A 23,246-nucleotide genomic window follows, 5' to 3' on the forward strand; every position below is an offset into this window, starting at 1 on the left:
CAAGTTTGTTTTTCACAAAGCTATTTCAAGAAGGTGAGTTCAATCAAAGCTGTTCCACATTTCATTACCTTGTCTGTTTTTTAGGGCCCTGTCCTTCTCCTGATCCACTTGGTGACACACCACTTCCTTGGTTTTTAGACAGGTCTTTCTTCTGGCCGTCATTTTGTTTCTGAGGCTTACTCTGCTTCTCAGATTTATTTTCTTTTTCCTTCTTCTTCTTATCTTTGTCATCAGCCCCTACGGCAGAGACAGGCTTATACTCCACTCCCGTCAGAGACTTGTACTGTGCCTTCAGCTGAAGGAGCTCTTGCACAGCCGTATCCACCTGATCCTTTAACAAGAGGAAAAAGAGAAAATAGTATTTAATTCACATCTCTGGCTAAGCAGATTTACACAAAGCCCAACTTGCTCTCGGCAGATTTAAAAACATGTTTAAAAACAGAAAAGGTGTGAGTTAGGGAAGATGGTATAAAATATGTAATCTTGGGTTTGATCCCTGGCACTGCATAAAATGGTAGAGCAGTGCTCTTATCCCCTCTCTCATTCTCACTCTCTTCATATATATGGGATATTTATGATAGAAATACTATATGATCTAGATATTCGACTTGCAGGGTATTTATCCAAAGAAAACAAAACACCAACTCAAAGAGATAACACGCACACCATGTTCACTGCCATGATGAAGATGTGATGTATCCAGAATATTATTGAGCTATAAAAAAGTGAAATATTTTACTGGACAGATAAGGAAGAGAGAAAGAGAGAGAGAGGGATGGGGAGAGGGAGAGGGAGACAGGTGTATGTGTGTGTTTTGGGGAGGAAGGGGAGACTGGGGGAAGGTCTGTGATCCACTGTATAGTTGGGATGGATATAAAGTAGACTTCTGCTGGTGATCATAATATAGTGTATACAGTAACTGAATCATACTACCACACACCTGGAACACATATAACATTAAAAGAACATACTAACCTTAGAGGCTTTTTCAGCTTTAAGTTTTCTAACTACTTCTCCTTGAGAAGCTACTTTGTCAAAAAGTGCTTTGGCCTCTGTTGTTTCTGGACCACTAGGCTCAGAGTTTTTGTTTGGCTTTGAATCTGAACTCTGAGATATTGGGGGCTGACCAGGTACATATTCCTTCCCAGTTTTTTCTTTATACTGAGCTTTTAAGGAGAGTAAGCATTCTACAGCTTCATTTACTTTAGCCTGTGGTAAAAGAGAAAAAGATACTGAATAATTTCTGAAAATGTCAATTTGAATACAAATTATCATGGAGCAAATCATGGAGAGAAGAGTCCAGTCACTCAATAAGCAAACTGAGACCACTAATAACTGTTCATTCAATTAAAATATTATGGACATCAGGCCAGGGAGACAGCACAGCAGCAGTGCACACAAAGTGCCCACCCAAAACCCTCGAAGCCCCAGATCTCATCCCCGGCATCTGTGGAGGCTACAGTTGAGGCCCCGGTCTCACAGGTGCTGGCCGCGCTAGAGCAATGCTACTGTCTCTCATAAACCTTTACTGTTTACTCTGTGTCAAGACAGCAGGCTAAAAGCTTTATGTAGATCATCTTATTGAAGTCTTAAAGCAAATAGCCTGGGCTGGGGAGACAGCATAATGGTTCTGCAAAAGATTCTCATGCCTGAGGCTCTGAGGATCCAGGTTCAGTCCCCAGTATCATCATAAGCCAGAGCTAAGCAGTGCCCTGAAGTCAGTATCTCTCTGTATATGTCTCCTTGATGGGTTGTCAGAAAAGTCTTGATGTATTTTCCTATGTTTTTCTCTGCAAAAATGTGTCATGACTTTTCCAGCAACCTAACGTAATAAAACAAACACCCAAATATCTTTATTTTACAGAAAAAAGTAGTTAAGAAGTACTTTAATTAGAGTTAACTAGTAAGAGGCAGAGCAAGAACTGTAAGGTAGAGTTTTATTTTAGAACCTGTGATCTGAACCACTGTAGTCTGCACAACATGTAAGTGGTCTGAGATAGGGGTCTGGGTGATGGTGTACCCAGTTAAGTGCACACAGCATTATGTGCAAGGATCTGCAAGAGGAACAAGGTTCGAGCTCCGTTCCCCACCTGTAGCAGGGCCACTTCACAAGGTTAAGCAGGTTTGTAGGTATCTCCTTTTCCATGCCTTATCTGACCCCCACCCCCAATTTTATAGTGACCCACACTTGGACCATACTAGCATATGAGAACCCCACATTCACACACATGTCATTATGCTCCCCAAAGCAATGATTTTCACTTGGTAGGAGTAGGAGACAAAGATAACTAAAAGGGAATTATTGTAAGGGCTTGGGGCTGGGGAGGGCTGCTAAGAGATTTAGTGAAATTAAGCCTAACTGCTTTTCAAACAAAGGCATTTATTTTAAGTCAAATTGGTGGTGACCTAAAATCTTGGGATTGGTAAATGCAGAGTGTTATGTCAATAAAACACTCAAGCAGTAATTCTATAAGAAATTTCTCGCAGATGTGACTGCTCTGAGCAGTCATTCCAGCTTACTCACTCACCTTGGGGGCTTTTTCAGCTTTCAGTTTGCGAACTACCTCCCCTTGAGCGGCGACTTCATTGTACAGAGACTTACTATCCTGAAGACTTTCTGATGATCCCAGAGAAGCGTTCTGTGTGGCTGCTGCAGGAGGATTTCCAGGTTTGTATTCCTGGCCTGTCTTCTCCTTATATTCAGCTTTCAAAGCTAACAGCTGTTTCACAGCTGTATCTACTTCTTCCTTTGCTGCTTTCTTGGTTTTTAGCTCACGGACAGTGTCCCCTTGAGCAGCCACTCTGTTGTAAAGAACTAAAGAGTCCTCAGACACAGCACAAGAATTATTCAATGGTGGTGTCTGCTTTTCCTTAAAAGAAGCAGTTGTCTATGGAGGCAGAAAACCCAAAGTAAAATATTTAGTGACTGGCAAATGTTTTACCACCAAACTACACCAAACTAGGCTAGGAAGAGAACATAGTGGTTGTGTGCAAAATGCTGTCAGGCCTGAGGCTTCAGTGTCCCAGGTTTGATCATCCACACTATTAAGTCAAAGCTGAAGACAGCTCTGCTCAAAATAAATAAGTAAAATTATATCAAATTGATTTCTGTGTAATGTCTCAAGCCAGAAATAAAACCAACATTTTCTAATCTCTTAAAAATTTGGGCTAGGGAAAGACAACATAATGGTTATGCAAAAAACTCTCATGTCTGAGTCTCCAATGGCCCAGATTCAACCCCTGGCGCCACTATAAGCCGTCACTAAGCAGTGCGTTGAGTCTCCAATGGCCCAGATTCAACCCCTGGCGCCACTATAAGCCGTCACTAAGCAGTGCGTTGAGTCTCCAATGGCCCAGATTCAACCCCTAGCACCACTATAAGCCGTCACTAAGCAGTGCGTTGGTCTGTCTTTCATTTTCTCTGTCTCTTATGAAAATAACTGTTTTTAAAACTTCATTTCTAAAAATTTCTAAGCAAAAACTACAAGAGTAAGCAATGTTTGAGGAATACTGAGAATGATTTTTTTCTTTTGCAATAAAAACCTGAAAATAGCCTGTATATCATTATAAGACTAAATGGAACTGACACATACATCAGACCTGAGGATAAGATCTGCTTCTTCATATACTAGCTGTGCCACCTTGACTCCATTATCTTTCTTTTATTTATTCCCCCCTTTGCCACCACCAGGCTTATCACAGGAGCTTAGTACCTTCACTATCAATCCATCACTGATGATCATTTTTCATTTTTTGTATTTTTTAATTTGATAGAACAGATAGAAATTGAGGGAGGTGGTAGCGCAGTTGGGTGGTAGCGCAGCGGGTTAAAGCGCATGTGTTGCGAAGTGCAAGGACCAGTGTTAAGGATCCTGGTTTGAGCTCTTGGCTCCCTACCTGCAGGGCAGTTGCTTCTCAAGTGGTGAAACAGGTCTGTAGGTGTCTTTCTCTCCCCCTCTCTGTCTTCCTCTCCTCTCTTCATTTCTCTCTGTCCTATCTAACAACGACATCAATAAAACAACAATAATAACTACAACAACAAGGGCAACAAAAGGGAAAATAAATAAATATAAAAAAAATAACCCTGGAGGCAAAAAAAAAAAAAGATGTCAAGTTCCTTTAAAAAAAAAAAAGAAATTGGGAGGATGGGGAGATAGGGAGAAAGACAGGTAGTTGCAGACCTGCTTCACCGCTTGTGAAGCCTCTCCCTGCAGGTGGGGATCGAGCCTGTGTCCTTGTGCATGGCAACATGTGCACTTAATCCGGTGTGCCACTGCCTGGCATCCCAGTTTTTTCTTGTCTAAGCTGTAATGCAGTGACTGTTAGGGACTCTTCTCCAAGAGGTACTGCATACCAACTGAAAGTACAGACAAGGAGTCAGAAAACCAGGTAACTGTCCTGGCTCTTGTTATTATCAGCCTTCATTATATTGGGCAAGGTTTGTTGTTGTTTTGTCTTTCCAAGCATAAGCAAGAAACTAAGAATAGATGACCTTCGACAAGCTGGCCAGCTACAAACCAAAACAAATTAGTTACTAAAAAGGAAAGGATCTGCTGAAGCTCCATTGTGGGAATCTTTCTAAAAAAAACAAAAAAACAAACAAAAAAACCACATTCTTATAGTATATTTTTTTACTTTTTTTAGACAGAGACAGAGGTGGATGGTCAGAGACCACAGCATCAAAACTTCAATACAGTGAGGCTTGGCTTAAACCTGAGTCTGGGTCACATACTCAGCAAAGCAGCACAATATGCAAGTGAGCTATTTCACTAGCCCCATCTTACTCTGTAAAATAAAAAAAAAAAAAAAAATGGAAAAAAAAATCTGAGCAGGGGAAGATAGTGTGATAGGCCAAGAGACTGACATTCCTGAGACTCTAAGGTCTCAGGTTCAATCCCCAGTACCAACATAAATCAGAGAATGGAGCAGTACTTTGGGGTGGGTAAAGATCTTCCTCTGCAAGATGTTTCAGATCTTACATGGTAAACCATAGTATAGCAGCATTAGTGACAGGAACATACAAGTCAATCTTTACCTCATTTTTAATAGTTTCTGTTTTATTTTTTTCTTTTGAGCCAGATGTTGGCATCTCCTTTGTATGGCCATCAGGAATATATATCAAAATGCATGGTGCTTCTTTACAACTAAATGGGCTGAAGAAAGAAAATGAAGGTCCAAAATGGTTATTTGAACAGAATTATAGGACCACTATTAAAGCATTCAATAGCACTAAGCTCATCCTCTGATTGTTCAAATCTGAAGTTCATCACAATAGTTAAAAAATATGCAGGGGCTGGGGAGACAGCATAGTGCTTATGTAAAAAGACTTCCACACCCGAGGCTTTGAGTGCCCAGGGTCAATCCTGGGTACAAGCATAAACGAAGCTGTGAAGTATTCTGGTTCTTTCCTCCCTCTGTATCTCTCATTAAAATATTTAAATAAACAAATATTTAAAACTATTTGAATGGAAGTTGACAGTATTAATTATAAACTATCAGTTACGAGCTCCCATTGATGTAGACATGCTAGCTCCAAGACAAAAGTACTTCTAGTGTCACCAATACAGCAACAGTGGACGCTGATGGTCTCACTGGATTTAAAAGTAGGGTGTCTATATGTACCTAATCTACTTAGGAGCAAATGAATGCCCTGAAAGTATGTATAGGATTTTTCAATTCCTTTCTTCTTCTTCTTCTTTTTTTTATTTTTGACCAGAGCACTGCTCAGCTCTGATTTATGGTGGTGTGGGGGATTAAACCTGGGATTTGAAGCTTCAGGCATGAGAGTCTCTCTGCATAACCATTATGCTATGAAAGTCATGGGAAGTAGTAAATTTCTGAGATTATTCATAGGCAAAGTACACAATTCAATGTTTACACTTAGCTATAAAACTACCACTATCTAATCACCTACATCACTTCTTTCCTGAGCCTTTTATCATCACTTTCTAATACCATATTCTTCTTGCTACTGGCAACCAATGACTGTTTCATTTCCATGGACTTGCATATCGTGGACATTTCATGTACATGGAATAATACTCTACATGGTCTGTTCTGATTAGCGTCTCTTAATAATTGCAATGCTGACAAGATTTATACATGTTGCAGCATGAAACAGTACTTCATTCTCTAGGACTGAATGACATTTCCCTGTATGGATCACTTCCTTTTGTTCATTTATCCATTCATTAATTGATGGGCATTAAAATTATTTATACATTTCAATTGATGTGAATAATGCTGCTATGAGTACTATACAATTTTTAAGTGCACACATATGGTTTTTCTTGGAAACAGACCTAAGAGTGGACTGAGTTAAATGCTGTTTAACTTCTTAAGGAAATGCCACATTATTTTCCAAATTGACTTAAGTCTAACTGGCAAAGTATGAGTGTCCCAATTTCTCCACAGCCTCAGTTCTTTTAATAGTAGTCATCCTAGCAGGTGTGGAGTGAATTGAATTCATTCCAGAAAAAGAGAAGAGGTCCCAAGGTACTGGATGCCTCTGGAAAGTCCTAAGCAGTTCAGTATTTTGAATAGAAGGTGTTAGGAGAGGTAAGCTACAATAGATATGAATTAAGTATACAACGAGGTCAGGGCAGGAAAAATCTTACATGTCAAACTAAGCCGTTCAGTTCTGAGGGGCTCACCTAGTAGAGCACACACATTAACATGTTCAAGGACCCAGGTTCAAACCTTGGTCCCAACCTTCAGAGGAGTAGCTTCACAAGTGGTGAAGCAGGTCTGTGGGTGGCTCTCTTTATCTCTCCCTACCTCCCCCTCCTCTCTCAATTTCTCTCTTTCCTATCAAATGAAATAAATAATTAAAAGGGGGAGGGAGGAGGTTTAGGTTTTATTGTAAAGTTACTGAGAAATTTTAAAACTTACATTGAAAGTTTTAGACTTGTGACCTTACAAAAAATTTCCCTTTATACTTGAACATAAAGATAGATTTAGCTTTAGAAATAATCTGTTTGCCAAACAGATTTCCCTGGGCAGATGACTCCAACAATGTGTTCTGGAACCCCACCTCCACAGAGCACTGTCCCACTACGGAAACAGAGACAGGTTGGGAGTATGGATCGACCTGCCAATGCCCATGTCTAGTGGGGAAGCAATTACAGAAGCCAGACCTTCCTTCCACCTCCTGCACCCCACCCCATAATGATTCTGGGTTGATACTCCCAGAGGGGTAAAGAATAGGAAAGCTTTCAAGAGAGGAGGGGATGGGATACGGAGTTCTGGTGGTGGAAACTGTACCCTTCTTAACCTATGACCTTGTCATTATTTCCATTTTATAAATAAAAATTTTAAAAAATCTGCTAATAACATGCTATTTTACAGTATCACTGTAATAGTCTGAAATACTGAATACAGAAGAACGAATCAAACAGAGAATTTTAAGGTACAGCACTTTAGTGGAAGTTCAATATTTTAAATATCATTTACTAAAAGAGTATCAAGCATTTTCATTTTCATGTTCAGTTATGTTTCTTTACCTAACAGGTTCATAAGGCTGATCACATATGAAGAATCCTCTTCTCTGGAGCTGTATAATGTCTCCTTTTTTCAAGTCCTTGAGGCAGGGATCCCCCAGCATTAATTCTTCATGCTGTAAAAATGTTGTAAGAGCAAGACATATCTTCTCAAAATTTTATCACTATAAATGCCCTTCTACAATATAATCAATTTTCCCAGAAGCTAGACTATTCCCATGTTAAACAGACAGTGGTCTGGAAGGTGGCACAGTGGATAAAACATTAGATTCTTAAGCATGAGGTCCTGAGTTCAATCCCTGGCACCATATGTACCTGAGTGATGTTTGGTTTTTTTCTCTCTCCTCCAACCTTTCTAATAAATAAATAGAATCTTAAAAAAAAATTATATATAGATTAAAAATTGACCACTTAAGTATCCAGTGAAACATTTAAGTGGAAAAAAATAGCAGTCCTGAGTATAATTTTTTTTAAATGAGTTTATTCATTGAAGAGAGAGAGAGAGGAGAAGAGAAATGAGATGGGGGAGAGGAGAAAGAGAGGAAGAGATATGAAACAAGAGCATCACTCTGGCACATTCAATGCCAGGGATTAAATTTGGGACCTCAAATATTTTTTGGGGGTGTCCACCAAGTTTTCCCTATGCAAGTGAGGTACAGAGAGCTTGAACCCAGGTCCTCATGCATGATAATGTGTGTGCTCTACCTAGTGCACCACCGCCCACGCCTAGGGGACCTCAAGCTTTTAGGTTCAAAGCTCTAGCTACTGTGCCACCTCTTAGGGAGCTTACACTTTAAATTGTCATTTATCAACTGAGTGTTTTCAGAAAACCTCTTAGTTAGCTTGATTGACATCATGGAGCTATAAATTAAGTTATAAATATGAAAAAAATATGAAATTCAAAGCAAGAAACACACATAGACTTAGCTGAAAGGTATACTAACAAAAGTTTTAGATACAGAATGTCTGGGCTTGAAATCCTGTTCTACCATTTACTGTGTATCCTCAGGCAAAATCTTCGCCTGAGGATACACAGTAAATGGTAGAACAAACTGGAATATAAGTAAATAAATTGGAATATCAATCACTCTATGAATAAAATTGGAATATCACTCTTTGTTTTATGCAAAACTCTTTCAAGCCTGAGGCTCTGAGGTCAGATTCAATCCTCAGCACCATCAGAAACCAGATCTGAGCAGTGCCCTGGTCTCTTTCCCTCTATCTACTCTTTCTCATTAATATAAAATAAATAAAAAACTTAAAAAAAAAAAATGAACGAAATTTTTATGTACCAGGGAAGAATAACATGGCTTGTTTAAAAAGGTTACCTTGGTGTTCTTGTTGATATACTGCTTAAAGTCTTCATCTTTTCCTAGCACTGGCTTTGTGATCAAGTGTTCATAAGTGACACAGATGGCCGGGACAGGAAGGGCTCGTACTGTTTCTGCAAGCCAAGTGATCTTTGTGGTTTTCTTGTAGTCTTTGTTTTCCAAGTTCAATTTTGCATCAAGAGAAACAATTTTGCCATCTGTGTTTCTGGATGTGAGATTGGAAAGTATTACGAGAATATAAACCACAACAGCTAGCAAATGCATTATTTTCTCTGCTATCTATAGTCACCAGATATGGATTTTTTAAAAGTTTTTTTAAAAAAATTATTTATTATTGGACAGCGACAGACAGAAATTGAGAGGAGAGGAGGAGATAGAAAGGGGAAGAGGGGGCTGGGTGGCGGCACACCTGGTTGATCACTCACATTACGGTGTGCAAGGACCCAGTTTCGAGCCCCTGGTCCCCACCTGCAGGAAAAAAGCTTCATGAGTGGTGAAGCAGGGCTGCAGGTGTCTCTTCTGTCTCTCTCCCTCTCTATTACCCCCTTCCCTCTTGATTTGTGGCTGTATCTATCCAATAAATAAAGTTAATTAAAAAATTATAAAAAAATAAAATAAATAAAATACATTAAAAAAAAAAAAAGAAAGGCAAAGAGACAGAGAGATACCTGCAGCCCTGCTTCACCACTCGTGAAGCTTTCTCCCTATAGGTGCGGACCAGAGGCTTGAACCTGGGTCCCTGCACACTGCAAGGTGAACATTTAACCAGGTGTGCCACCGCCTGGCCCCAAATATGGAATTTCCATTTAAACAATTTGAGCTTTTAGTCTGTGCCAGAGATATTGGCTAGGAGATGAATGAAATACAATCAATGCCTATCTAGAAGTACCAAATAGTATCACAAGTAAAAAGATACTGCTGTCCTCCTACCAATGAACTGGAACAAACATGGAAAGACATTTAATATCTGTCTAAACTTTGTAGTAATTATGTCTGGGCAGATAAACTGTTAAGCAAAATGAATGAGTTTAATTACTCAGATTTTAACAAATGAGTAAATATAAGATTTCTTTTCCAGTTGTCTAAAAATGTACAGAAGGCACTTACCTGTGAATCTTCGTAATGCTTATGTTGCCCCAATTGATAAAGGTGACCATCTCACCCTCTGACAACGTGTCTGCGTCAGCACCTTCAATGAAAACTTTGGGACCATACCACACAGGCTTCAAGCCGACATCAGGATTCTGAATGTGAGAAAAAGGACAGTACTGGTTGGAACAGCTGTTGGCCCCAGTATGCACATATCCATTCATTTTCTTTTTAATATTTATCTATTTATTCCCTTTTGTTGCCCTTTTTTATTTGTTTGTTTTGTTTTTTATTGCTATAGTTATTGTTGTCACTGCTGTTGGATAGGACAGAGAGAAATGGTGAGAGGAGAGGAAGACAGAGACAGGGAGAGAAAGACACCTATAGACCTGCTTCACCACTTGTGTAGTGATTCCACTGCAGGTGGGGAGCCGGGGCCTGGAACTGGGATCCTCACACCAGTCCTTGCGCTTTGCGCCACCTGCGCTTAACCCGCTGCACTACTGCCTGACTCTCATCCATTCATTTTCTAACCAAACAAAAGTCATCTGTATTAGTCTGAATCCCACTGTGACACTGGGTCACTGACCAATATTGCTAACAGAGTGGAATGACAATCATTTTCTATTGTTGAAGCTAAAATAGCAACGTTTGTCCCTTGGTGCCACTCCAACTAGAGTCTACTTTGTTATTTTCAGAGAGTGTCACATCACATCTAAGCTGATTGTAATGGATGCTATGACAAATCAGATTCCACAATTTACATGGCTGAACCAAGCACAAGTAAGATAAAGACAAAGGCCCATTCCCCGCCCCCACCCCATCAACAAATGCTATTGGGATTCCCTTAAAGTAATTCAAGTCTTTAAAGCAAAGCAATAGAAAACTTTATAAACAGAAAAGCAGTCACATAAGACTATACCTTAGACTATAGCTCTTTAGGATACATGTTACTTTGTTTGTTAGTATGTGAACATAATACCACCATGAGTGAGGTTATGAGTTTCTTATTGTCTTAGCATATGAGTGAATTATTTTTTGAATGTTATCTTCATTGTGTAACAAATACATTTATAGTCAACCCCAAAAGTCGGAACAAAAGAATTGATGGTGGTCCGGGAGGTGGCGCAGAGGATAAAGCAGCAGACTCTCAAGCATGAGGTCCTGAGTTCAATCCCCGGCAGCACATGTACCAGAGTGATGTCTGGCTCTTTCTCCTCCTATGTTTCTCATTAATAAATAAATAGAACTTAAAAAAAAAAAAAAAAGAATTGATGTCTGCTTCAACTGCAGTATCTTGACTATTTAGGACAATGATGGACCTAAGAGGAGCTTCCTACTACTACCTGTATTTACTTACTGAAACTTAACTGATACAATTTTCAATCCAATGAAGTTTTGTAGAGTGAATGGCAGTGTGGTAGACTCGGAATGCAAGTTGTTATTCAACACTGCTAGGTTAATATTAGGGCTTAAGGACAGTGGTTACAATGAGTAGCCTGGTTAGCAGAGAATGCACCTGAGCTTCCACATAAAGTTAAGGGTGTGGATCATAACATCCCATCTTCCAGATGACTCCAGAAAGAGAATTCTTTATATATATTTTTTTATTTATTTATTTATTTATATTTATTTTATTTATTCCCTTTTGTTGCCCTTGTTGTTTTATTGTTGTAGTTATTATTGTTGTTGTCGTTGTTGGATAGGACAGAGAGAAATGGAGAGAGGAGGGGAAGACAGAGAGGAGGAGAGAAAGATAGACACCTGCAGACCTGCTTCACCGCCTGTGAAGCGACTTCCCTGCAGGTGGGGAGTCGGGGTTCGAACCGGGATCCTTATGCTAGTCCTTGTGCTTTGCACCACCCGACTCCCCAGAAAGAGAATTCCTAACTGACACACTGTGGGTTATTATGCCAATAAATTTCCCCAGCAAGAAAAGTCACAAAAATGTCCACTTCAATTAGTATGAATCCTGAAATCCTGACAGGTAATGATGGCCAGAAAGTGAACTCATAGCCAGGCTGTTGCCAGCACTGAGTATTTCCCCTTTTGTTTTCCTGTTCCTGCTGCAACAAAGAAGAACATGGGTGAAACTGTGGTTGACCTTTGGGTGTTTGGCTACTTCTTTCATCTCTTCCTGAGCCTCAGGGACATTCACCGGGACCACTTCTTTCTTCAGTAATGCAACATAGCGTGGAGCCACTGGGTCGATGACCTGCAACAGATGCATCTTCCTGTTAGAATATTTAGAGATCTGGGAAAACTTCCTAGAGAAAAGAAGTAACAGCCCAGGAATGCTAACTGGCTTTCTTTGTTACTGCATTTACCAGGTTTTGATTTTTTTTTTTTAATTTACTTAATTCTCTAACATTTAGTGTCAAGGAGAATAAAGAGAGTGAAAAAAATTGAATATTTCATGAAGAATTTAGAGTTCCTCCTCAAGAATAACTGACAGGTGAAAGTAACCAGTTAGCTCAAGCACATTATTAGAAATAACTTGGAAACAGCTTTGCATACTGGAGAGGGAGCGTGAGGGAACATTATCCTGTAGGTCTGTACACTAATCCTAGTAGGTAAATGTCATATTCAACACTGTACTGTTGTAAACATCCGTTTTGAAAGAAGAACAGACATAAATGTGTTTTGGCATCATTTTCTATTGTCAGTGAAAGACAACAAAAGCAAAACAGCATTAGGTCACTATAATAAGGCAAGACTAAAGGAAAAAAATTACAAAGAGAGCCCAGTGTACTTCCAGCACCTGGCAAATAAAAGTAACTGGCAAATATGTGCAGATTTATTGAACGAAAAGCTAAACGCGTCATATTCTAATCTACTATACACTTCCAAAACCTGCCTTCTGGATCTGATGCATTTTCTCACTGGTTAATTTAAAATCATCCATGATGGCCAATCACAACAACTGTATTAAAACACTAAGTAAAGCACATGGAAGAAAAAATGTGGACAGAAACAACTGTTGAGTCAAATAGCTAAGTAGAGAAACAGAGGGTACTTTTTCCCATGAGAAGGTTGTAGGAAATGATGGTATGACCAATTAAACCTGACTGTGTTTACTTTATATACATTATAGCTATTTTTGTTGTTGCTGCTTTTGTTTAGTTGATTTGTTTATTCTGACAGTCCTTTTTAACACTTGAAAAGAACAATATTGTGAAAATTCTGGATAAATTCAGAAGGAGAAAAAATTCTCAGAGGCTGATTCAGCATTTTAGGCTAGTATTAAACTGGCACCAGTCTTGTGTTACACAAACTGTTTTATTATTTCCTTCCTTGTGACACTGAGGTCATTTTTAACTAGTCTTTTCTTTCAGCTTCTATTGGGCTAGAATGATCAACAATTTGATGTGTGACCACTTAGTTTAGTATTTAAGTCAGTGAAGATTCAATCTTTTCTCCCTCTCAAAGATTTATTTTTATACATGCAAGAGACTGAGGGCCCATCTGCTGAAGCATATGGGAGAACTGGAACTGAACCCTGGGTCTCACATAGTCAAGCCCTTCCCAGGACCTACTAAACCACTTTTAGGGACAGAGGATATAATTTCTTTATAGGTGTTAAAAGGAGACACCCAAACTGAGGAACATCAGTTCACTACAAACTAGTTTCATAAAAAGACAAAAAGCATAGTACACTTTTCTCACACTTGACTAGCTTTAACAAGTACTTAGGGTACTGGTTAACACAGCTTTTCAGGCCATATATCTTTCTGAAATGATCTAATGGTCTTATGTAAAGTCTGGAAATTCTTTTTAAGATAGTTAAAAGACAAAGTTTGATGATTTTTTTTTTTTTTTGCAATGAAAATTACAAAACTCCATGTGTAATGTTAATGATTGGGAAAAGAATAAACTAAGTAATAAATTAAGCATTGAAGGTGGGGATTTTAAGGAATCCAAATCAGTCTTTTAATCACAATTAACAAAGCTAATAGCTATTCAGATGGCCAGTGATGCTTAGAAAGGCCTTTCATGGTCTTCTTTGAAATTCGTTTTTAAATAAGCATTGTATAAGATAATTAAGATCAGACAAGTTTGAGAAATCTTAAAGTATTTAAGTCTTTTTACATCTCTGAAAATTCTAGGATTCTAAAAACTCTGGAGCAGTAGTTCTTAAATGCTTTGCTGAAGTCACTTTAAGGGTTTCCAAAAGGTGCTCTAACAGACACTAATAGGAAGGGCAGGACAGATATGAAACTGCAGCGAACAGGATTCCAGATCCCCTAACATAGTGCTGTCGAACAGCTACATGTAAATGCACTGAGTTTTACTCAAATTTGTTTCATTTACAGGAAGACTTTCTTTATTGAGGGGCAGGGACAGGAATCTCTACAAACTTTATTTCTTAAGGCAGATACAAGGGAGTTAGGGGAAAATGCTATAATATTATGTCACTAAAATACCAACATATTATTCAAATACTAAATAGTGGTCCAGGAGGTGGCACAGCAGGAAAAACAATGGACTTGCAAGCATAAGGATTTGGATTCCATTTCCAGAGCCACATGTTAAAGTGATACTCTGGTGTTCTCAGTCTCTCTTTCTCTCTTCCTCCTACTAATAAATCTTAAAAAATAAAAAAGTACAGAAAGGTTGACAAGGCAGTGAATAGCTCTTAAACAAAGATCTCAAAGCTGTGATTCTTCTGTCTTGACTAAAAAGTTTAAACGCTAGCATGTAAAACTAAGGAGATTAAAGCAACAACTAAAAAGAGAGTGAGTGAGGTTAATACTAAGTTAGTGAAATTTGTCCTATTTGGATCAAGGTAGATTTTTAAAGCAAATTAGATATATCCAATTTAATTATTTTAAAAATATTTATCTATTTTGTTTAGAGACAGAGAAATTGAGAGGGATGGGGTAGATAGAGAGGGAAGGAGAGAGACACAGCACTGTCATATCACCCGTAAAATATCAGAGTAGCCCAGAGAGCTACTGAGATTACTAACATGTATCTCTTAGTTCCCCTCATCAATTTCTCCTTTGTCTTTATCATGTGTAATATACTCAGTAGATAAAGTTCAATCTCCAAAGAAGATTAAAATTAAAAAGCTCCAACTCACCTTGCTAATCCGTTTGCCTTTTTATAGCAGAAGATGCTTATAAAAATGTTATTTCTAAGAGGAGAGTGGCCAAAGAATGATGTGTCTGTCCATAGCTTTGCCCTTAATGTTTTACTTCAGAATATCATGTGTTAAATTCAATTCATTGATGTTTCAGTTAAACTTTATGTGCAAAGCTTGGAGAGAGAAGGAGAGAACAAAGCACCAAATAACAAAGCAGTAATTAGAGATTGCAAGTGACAGGAACCCTAAATAAGAGCTCAAGAGTCATGGGAACAGGAAAGTGAAGCAAGTGTAGGGAGATGTTAGGAAGGTCAGCAATAGAAAAAGGTATGTGACTAGAATGATTTTATTTTTACTACCAAACAAAATTTTGAACTAAGCTATCTATGAATTTAAGGTGGTGCTTAATGATTAAAGATCTGACAGATTCAAGATAAACAAAACTAAAGTACTCATCAGTGTTTACTCCTTCCCCACTAAAAAGCTATGAAGGGCTTTGGTGAAAAACAAAATCCCAGAGGACAGGAAGAAGCGGAGAAGGAGAAGGGGGGGATAACATCAACACAATTCTAGAAGCTAAAAACCTATGAACGCATCCTCTGTGTAAACCAGAATGCCTCGCCTCTACACAGAAAAGCTTACTCTGTGAAACAGAGGCGTCTACACCTGGCAGACACTACAATCAGCTGCAGGTAAGGATGCTGCGGAGAGACAAGGGGACTATTATCTGAATTACTGGCAGGAAGAAAGGCCTTCAGCAGTATTTGGCATCCCTCTCAGCCCTGACAGCCAGGTCACACTTTATGAGACTGATTGAAAGAAACTCCCCTGGAAAAAATGAAAAATGTCTAATTCAAGAAACAACAAGGAGTTTCTCTGGCTAACTGGCCCAGTCAAATCAGGTGAAGCTCGGCTGACAAGCTCAACTCTTACCTGAGGACAGCCAATCTCTTTGTTTTCATATTAAACATGAGCAGATAACTGTTAACCAGGCACCTGAGGCAGTCTTTTAATATGGGGGGTGGGGGGTGCCTAGAGGGAAAACCTGTTATAAGGAGAATATCCTACCAATGTTATTACCATGAGACAGAAACAGGGAGTTATTTTGAAAATTCAGAGATCTAATGAGAAATCTTAAAAATATGATAGCAAACATGGGATTGGTGAGGAAATAACAAGTATAGCTACGGCATCAAGGGGCCAAAGAATGAAAAAAGACAGTACATAAAGGGCAGTGCAGGAAGTGCATTATCAGTTCAGAAGAGTTCCAAGAGAGGGAAGCATAACAGAAAAGGAGCTTTCCAGATAGAACTGAAGGGATGACTTTCCAGACTGGAAGTCACACATTCCAATGAACAGGCAGGGAAACAGACCCACACCAGAGTAAATCATTATGAAACTTCAAAGAAAAAGCAGAGTTCAAGCAAGGTTTCAAATATAATAAAGAGAATAAAGATCCCAAAATAAGATGAAAGAATCCCCAGAATGATGAAGACCACCTGAGGAAATGGCTGTGCTTCAGAGTTCACGAGCAACTTGTCTAAGTCAGATCAAAACAGCACAGAAGACCTAGGCAGAGATGTCTCCAAGATTAAACCAAAAGAATGAAGCATGTGACCATTTTGAGAGGAAATTTAGGAAACATGTGGACAGCTTAGGACAGAATTTACAAATACTATGTGTGTTGGGAGAGAAGTAGTGGGAAATAGAACAAAACAATCATCTACAGAAATACCACCAAATTGTGAGAAAACTGAATATAGACTTAAATCCTCATCATCCATTAGCAAGTTAACTGATGATGCTTAAAACTGAAAAGTCCAGAAGTAGCAATATGCATATCTAATTTAAAGATGTGAGCAATTAATTAAAAAATAAATAAATAAGAAAGAAAACAAAAAATACACATGTGAGAGTGAAAAGTGATTTGTTGAGGGTGAGAAAACAGGGAAAGAGAGAAAGAATATGCTGTTCATCTTAACAGGCCCTACAGAATTCTGACTATAGTGGAATACAGCTCATATATTTGAACTGAATGTACATGTGTAACATTATTAATAAAAACTCTGAAAATTATCAAAAATTCACCAGTGTTGACTTTGCCTATAATTTCAACTTAGCATTTACTAGTAACTGCAGCAACAGAAAACCCAATTAGTAATTCCTTTATGGGTCAAAAAATGACTAAACACAAAAGACTAAGTAATTTAAATTTGAGACGCATGCAAGACAAGCAAGTACTTCTTGAGGCAAGGCATCAGCACAGTCAAGCAGCAACACCACAAAAGACTTTACAGAACACAATCACAGAACCACAGCTCAAACACGGCACTTGAATGTTTTGCCTTATTATAGTTTCTAAGCATTTGCTTCTGATTTGTAATTAACAATGTCAATATGCAATATTCCTCATTGGACTTGAATGAACCTTCAGTACAACTCGATGATACATGTAACTTCAAAACTATGTCCTCTCAGTATATAAGGGAATGCTGGGATGGAGTTAGCCAAATCTTCCCTTTGCCACCAAGAAAACAGAGGACTTTTTTTTTTTTTCTTTTTGAAACCAGGAATAATGCATTTTCACTGAGTTTGTGGAAGAAAGTCTTTGATATAATATGTGATTGTGCTTCAAAGTTGATAGCATCTCAGGTTGTAACATGTAATATGCTCAAAGCTATGTGCTGAGTAAGGCAAGTAAAAGCATTAAGTAATACCTTCTTACAGAGAGCTCGCAGCTTGAAAGCAGAAAAATGAAATGCAGAGTGTTCAAAAAAAAAAAAAGAGATTTAAGGAATAAAAGATTACCCTTCCCCATAACTCAAAGTCTGATTCTTGTACCATTTTTACTTGTTTGGCATAGTTAAGAGGCTTAAAGGTCTTTATGTCTGAAAAAGGAAAACACTCTATTTTCCTGAATGACTGCAGTATAGTAATATTCTTCAAGAATTTTCTCTACCACAACACTAGTGAATTCTGCATATATTATTTAGAAGGTCGCAGGAGGAGAGGAGGCCAAGAACCAAAGCGTGTACCTTTTTGTTAAATGCCCAAATTTTGTCCCATTCCATGTTCACAACTGAACGTGAAGAGCCCTAGAAAAAATAACAATAAAATTACTTAAGTGGCAAGAAGTGTTATTTAGAATACTTTCTTTAGCTTAAGCCAATTGTTAGAAAAACCTCAATAAATATTTGCAAGTATCCTTCCATGGAAATATACTTAGTGCTATCTGCAAAGTAATTCCATTGCCTTGCCCAGCTGGAGCCGACAATATTCACTGGGTAAATATTCTACAGCTCTTCCTCTTATCCTAACGTGAGACTTTAGGACACTCTCAGAGACCCCCTATGATAAATAATGCATTATAAGAAAGAGAGGATGGAAACAGTAAATACCACAGATAGTAACAGACATTTGAAAATTAAAACAGAGACTCTAGGAAAGAAACTGCAACTCACCTGAGCAGCAATGAACTGTTTCAATCCTTCAACTGTCATTCCTCTTCGCAGCACGCCACGAACCGTAGGGAATCTTGGGTCATCCCTGGAAAGGAGGGGATTAAAAAAAAAAGGATATTATTTTTATTTTATTTATTTATTTATTGATTGATTTATTGTTGCCAGGGTTATTGCTGGGGCTAGGTGTCTGCATGGATAATCTACCACTGCCAGTGGACATTTTTTTCCCTTTCCTTCACACACACACACACACACACAATAGAGGCAAGAAAGGGGAAGGGAGGGAGGGGTTGAGGGAGGGAGGGAGACAGAGATAGATAGAAGCCTGCAACCTGCCCTACCAATGGAGAAGCTACTGCCCTGCAGTTGGGGCTTGAGAGTTGGAACCCAAGTCCCTATGCATAGTAACTGTACCACTGCACTACCCCTATGAGGGGAAATTTAAGTAAATTTTAATTACTTATTATTGACAGAAGACAGTTTAGTCCTGCCTATAGGTAATATTGGAGACTGAACCTGGAACCTCCCACATGTAAGTTCTATGTGCCACCTCCTTGATCCCCAAAGAGACCTTTTTTAATATCTAGATCAGGGGATAGGAAACATCTTAATGGATTATAAACTGTACAGCACTTCTGGAATCCATGCTAAATCCCCAGCACCACTATAAGCCATACCTGAGCAGTGCTTTGGTCTCATTCTCTCATAAAAAACAACACAAATAGGAGTCGGGCGGTAGCACAGTGGGTTAAGCGCATGTGGCACAAAGTGCAAGGACCAGTGGAAGGATCCCGGTTCAAGCCCCCGGCTCCCCACCTGTAAGTTAGTCGCTTCACAGGTAGTGAAGCAGGTCTGCAGGTGTCTATCTTTCTCTCCCCGTCTTCCCCTCCTCTCTACATTTCTCTCTGTCCTGTACAACGACGACGACAACATCAATAACAACAATACAACAACAATGAAAAACAAAGTGAACAAAAGGGAAAAATAAATATTTTAAAAAATCAAAAAAACATGAATAATAAAATATTACAAAAGTATAATAATAAAAATATTTAAGGAGTCAGGCAGTAGAGTAGTGGGTTAAGCACAGGTGGCACAAAGCGCAAGGACCGGCATAAGGATCCCGGTTCAAGCCCCTGGCCCCCCACCTGCAGGGGAGTCACTTTACAAGCGGTGAAGCATGTCTGCAGGTATCTATCCTTCTCTCCCCCTGTCTTCCCCTCCTCTCTCGATTTCTCTGTCTTATCTAACAACTACGACAACAATAGTAACTATAACAATAAAAAGAAACAAGGACAACAAAAGGGAATAAATAAATTAAATATTTAAAAAAATATTTGAACTAAAAGCTGGTGAATGCAACTGGATACTTAAGTCCACAGAAAGGGAAACTGCTAATTAGTTAAATGTTGCTCAGTAAAAGAAGTGCACTATTCAGAAGGGCCATTTTCACATGGAAAGCCCAATGGATTAAAACATTCCTGTTTTTTATGTAACAAAAATTCAGCATCTACATACCACCATAAGAACCAGAAGAGGTGGTACCATGCCATTCATTTACAGATATACTTCATAAAACCTTTCAGGTTGTAAAAAAAAAAAAAAAAAAAAAAAAAAAACACCATCTTGCTTACTAATATTCCAGAGAGCTTAATAAATTTCCCTACAAAATATTAAGTAGGCTTGCTATATATCCTTTTTATGGAAGCCAAGTAAGCTTACTTTTACCAAATCCAGTGCCACAAAAAAAGGATAAAATGCATTATTATTCAAGCTATACAGAGAGCTTACAAGCTTACCTGCTAGGCAGGTTTAAGACCTGGAACTGCACGAGAAGTGTTATGGTACCAAAAAATAGTATTACAGTGTCTTTCTATGCTCTGTCTAACTGAGAAAGTAACCCGCAGTGACAAGCAAATGCAAAAACATGGGTTTGGCAAAAAAAATATAGTAATGATAACAATGGCAATAGTAATACATAGGATTCAGGCTGGCGAGATAGTTCAGGGAGTAGTACAACAGACAGTTTTTCTCTGTCATCACCAAGGCTTCACCACTGTGGGCTGACTTTTTCAGAAGAGACAGAGGGTCTAGGTGGTGGTGCAGCCAGCTGAATGCATATGCTACAATGCACAAAGACTTGGGTTCAAGCCCACTATCCCCACCTGCAGAGGAAAAACTTGACAAGTGGTGAAAAAGTGCTGCTGCAGGTGTCTCTCTGCCCCTCTCCTTTCTCTAAAAAATTTGTTCTCAATTTCTTCCTATCTCTATCAAAAAATAAAAATAAAAAAGATTACATTTAAAAAACAAAGAGACACAGAAAGGGAAAGACACTATAGCTCTGAAGCTTCCTCTACTGTAATGGGAGCTGGGCTCAAACCTGGCTGTGTGCAGAGCAAATAAGGTGCATTATCCAAGCAAGCTATTTTGCAGGACCTCACACCACACTTTTATATCCAAGGCCCCGAAGGTTGTAGGTTCAACCCCAGGCACTGCTATAAGCCAGAGCTAAGAAGTGCCCTAGTCTCTATCTTATTGGAAATAATACTTTTAAAAATAAAATAAAATGTATTCAGTATACATTTAACATGTCACTATTATAAGATGCTACTACTATAAACTAGTATACATATGTCTGTTAATTCAAATGTGAAATCTTAGATTTCCAAGCATGGTAACTTCTCTGAAGAGGTTTCATTTATAGGCATACATGGCTATAAGACCATTTAAGCTTTTTTTTTTTTTTTTTGTCATCTTTCTTATAGAAATCCTATAGAGAAAAAAAAAAGGAAAAAAAGAAAAAGAAATCCTATGTATGTCATTCCTACAGCACAGAGATTTTCAAACTCTAGGTGAGAATTTTTTTTCTTTATTTTTAAAACATTTTATTTATTTATTCATGAAGATGATAGGTGGAGAAAAAGGACCAGACATCATTGTTACTTGTGCTGCTAGGGAAAGAACTCATGACCTCATGCTTGAGAATCCAGTGCTCTATCTACTGCGCCACATCCTGGACCAGTAGGTGGAGGGTGTGGTATGTGGGGTTTGTTGGAGATGGTCTTCACCAAGGCTGAAACCATGCATATAGTCACCTCAACTCAACTCATGGTGGTCTGATCATTCAGTCTTTCAGCAGAATTAGACCCAGGGAAACCAAAGAATTCTTTTTTTTTTTTTTTTAATGCCAAGTCTGCAGAGAATGTTTTCTGAGCTTCTCATTCCCGTGTGCCATGGTTCACTATGTGTGCTTTCTGCTGCAGCTGGGACTTCCACATAGGGTTTACACAAATAAATAACTACCCAAAGACTCAAGTCTGGAACTTTGGAGGCCCGATGTGGTACATACATCTCTAACTGTCCTTTTGGGAGACGGCAAGTACTGTTGCATTCACCACTGGTTTCCTTACTAGTTGATTACATGTCCTTACTAGTTGATTACCAGATACAAAGGGATTCTAAAAATGCTTAAATTAGCAAAAAATCCACACTGGTTCCTTTAAGAGGACAAATGGTATTTATGGGGGAACAAATGGAATAGAAAAATCTTGCATAATTGAGGCCACTAGCCCTGTAGCTATAGTATCCTGACTCCAAGCCCTGTTTGAGAAGTCACATTTCTCTGCCAGCTATGCAGAATAGTAGGCTATGGGTTGCATAAGCCTATGACGGAGGATAAGCCTGGCAACTGCAAGTCTGGCATGCTGACGCATCTTCCCTTGTCCTGGCTTGTTCTGCTAAAACCATGGGCATACCAGGCTTGCAGAATAAATACAAAGTTGGGGCTGGAAGCAAGGTCACAGGACCTTCATCAGTTGATAAAATAGAAAGACCAGAAATCCTGAAGAAGTCCCCATCCTACCCACTTCCTCCCACTCATTCTCCCCACCCCCCGAAGTTTAAATCTCACTGAAAACCCAAAACCTTCCTTCCTCTCTCTTGCAGGTAACAGGAAACCTACCATCCATCCACCAGTCCTTCATTGACAAACCATGTGAGTTTTCTCTTGGAAAGCACAGTGTTGTTGAGATTTAGTCGGCTATATTCCCAAATGTATGGCTTTCTTATGTCCAAAGCTTCAATAATCCAATAAAATTGTTCATCTCTGTCATGGTATTCTGTTGTTCTCAGAGCATGTGTAACACCTTCAAGGCTGTCCACTATGGGGCATGCGAAATCATATGTTGGATAGACACTAGAAAAAAAAGGGAACAGTCTGAAAAATCAACATGACTATACTTTACTTTTTTCTGTCTTAGGTTAAGCATTACAAGCAGCAATGCCAATTTGATTTTTTTGCATGTTAAAAAGTTCTTTTTTTTTTTTTAAGTAAAGATTTATTTACTTAAGAGAGAAAAGAAAGAAGAGAAAGAGAGCCAGTGAATCACTTTGCCATATACAATGACAGGGATCAAACTCAGGACCTCATGCTTTAGGACCCAATGCTTATCCACTGTGCCACCTCCTAGGTCACATTAGATATTAAAAATAAATAAATAAATACATAAATAAACAAACAATAGCCTTGGGGTGGGGGAGACAGTATAATGGCTGTACTTTATGTAATACATACAATCTACTAGGTGCAATACCACCCTGTCCCCAGCAAATTAATTAAAAAAAAAAAAAACAACTAGCATTAAAAGCCTATCCAGCAAAACTAGTTAAGAAATGCATGTTACTTTCTGATATTGGTCATGTTTCTACAAATTTTAAATTTTACCATTTTTATGAATCAGTTTATGCTCAAGAGAATCAAAGTTTATAACAAAAGAAAAAG

At 38.6% G+C, this 23,246-nt stretch overlaps 1 protein-coding gene across 2 annotated transcripts in view; it reads right to left on the bottom strand.

Moving 5' to 3' along the window:
* Positions 1–23,246, bottom strand: part of EPRS1 (glutamyl-prolyl-tRNA synthetase 1) — a 65,928-nt gene that overhangs the window by 21,327 nt on the left and 21,355 nt on the right. The window contains exons 10-20 of one of the 2 annotated variants that reach the window (XM_007521319.3): positions 22,428–22,661; positions 18,467–18,551; positions 18,041–18,100; positions 12,024–12,134; positions 9,938–10,074; positions 8,828–9,035; positions 7,503–7,615; positions 5,036–5,153; positions 2,529–2,888; positions 976–1,209; positions 69–331 (exon numbers count right to left, since the gene is read on the bottom strand). In XM_007521319.3, coding sequence (XP_007521381.1) covers positions 69–331; positions 976–1,209; positions 2,529–2,888; positions 5,036–5,153; positions 7,503–7,615; positions 8,828–9,035; positions 9,938–10,074; positions 12,024–12,134; positions 18,041–18,100; positions 18,467–18,551; positions 22,428–22,661 — 1,923 coding nt within the window. The remainder of the gene's footprint in view (positions 1–68; positions 332–975; positions 1,210–2,528; positions 2,889–5,035; positions 5,154–7,502; positions 7,616–8,827; positions 9,036–9,937; positions 10,075–12,023; positions 12,135–18,040; positions 18,101–18,466; positions 18,552–22,427; positions 22,662–23,246) is intronic. The other variant, XM_060178459.1, reaches the window with a different exon arrangement.

Source organism: Erinaceus europaeus, chromosome 19 (genome assembly GCF_950295315.1).
Source record: "Erinaceus europaeus chromosome 19, mEriEur2.1, whole genome shotgun sequence".
Taxonomy (NCBI): Eukaryota; Metazoa; Chordata; class Mammalia; order Eulipotyphla; family Erinaceidae; genus Erinaceus; species Erinaceus europaeus.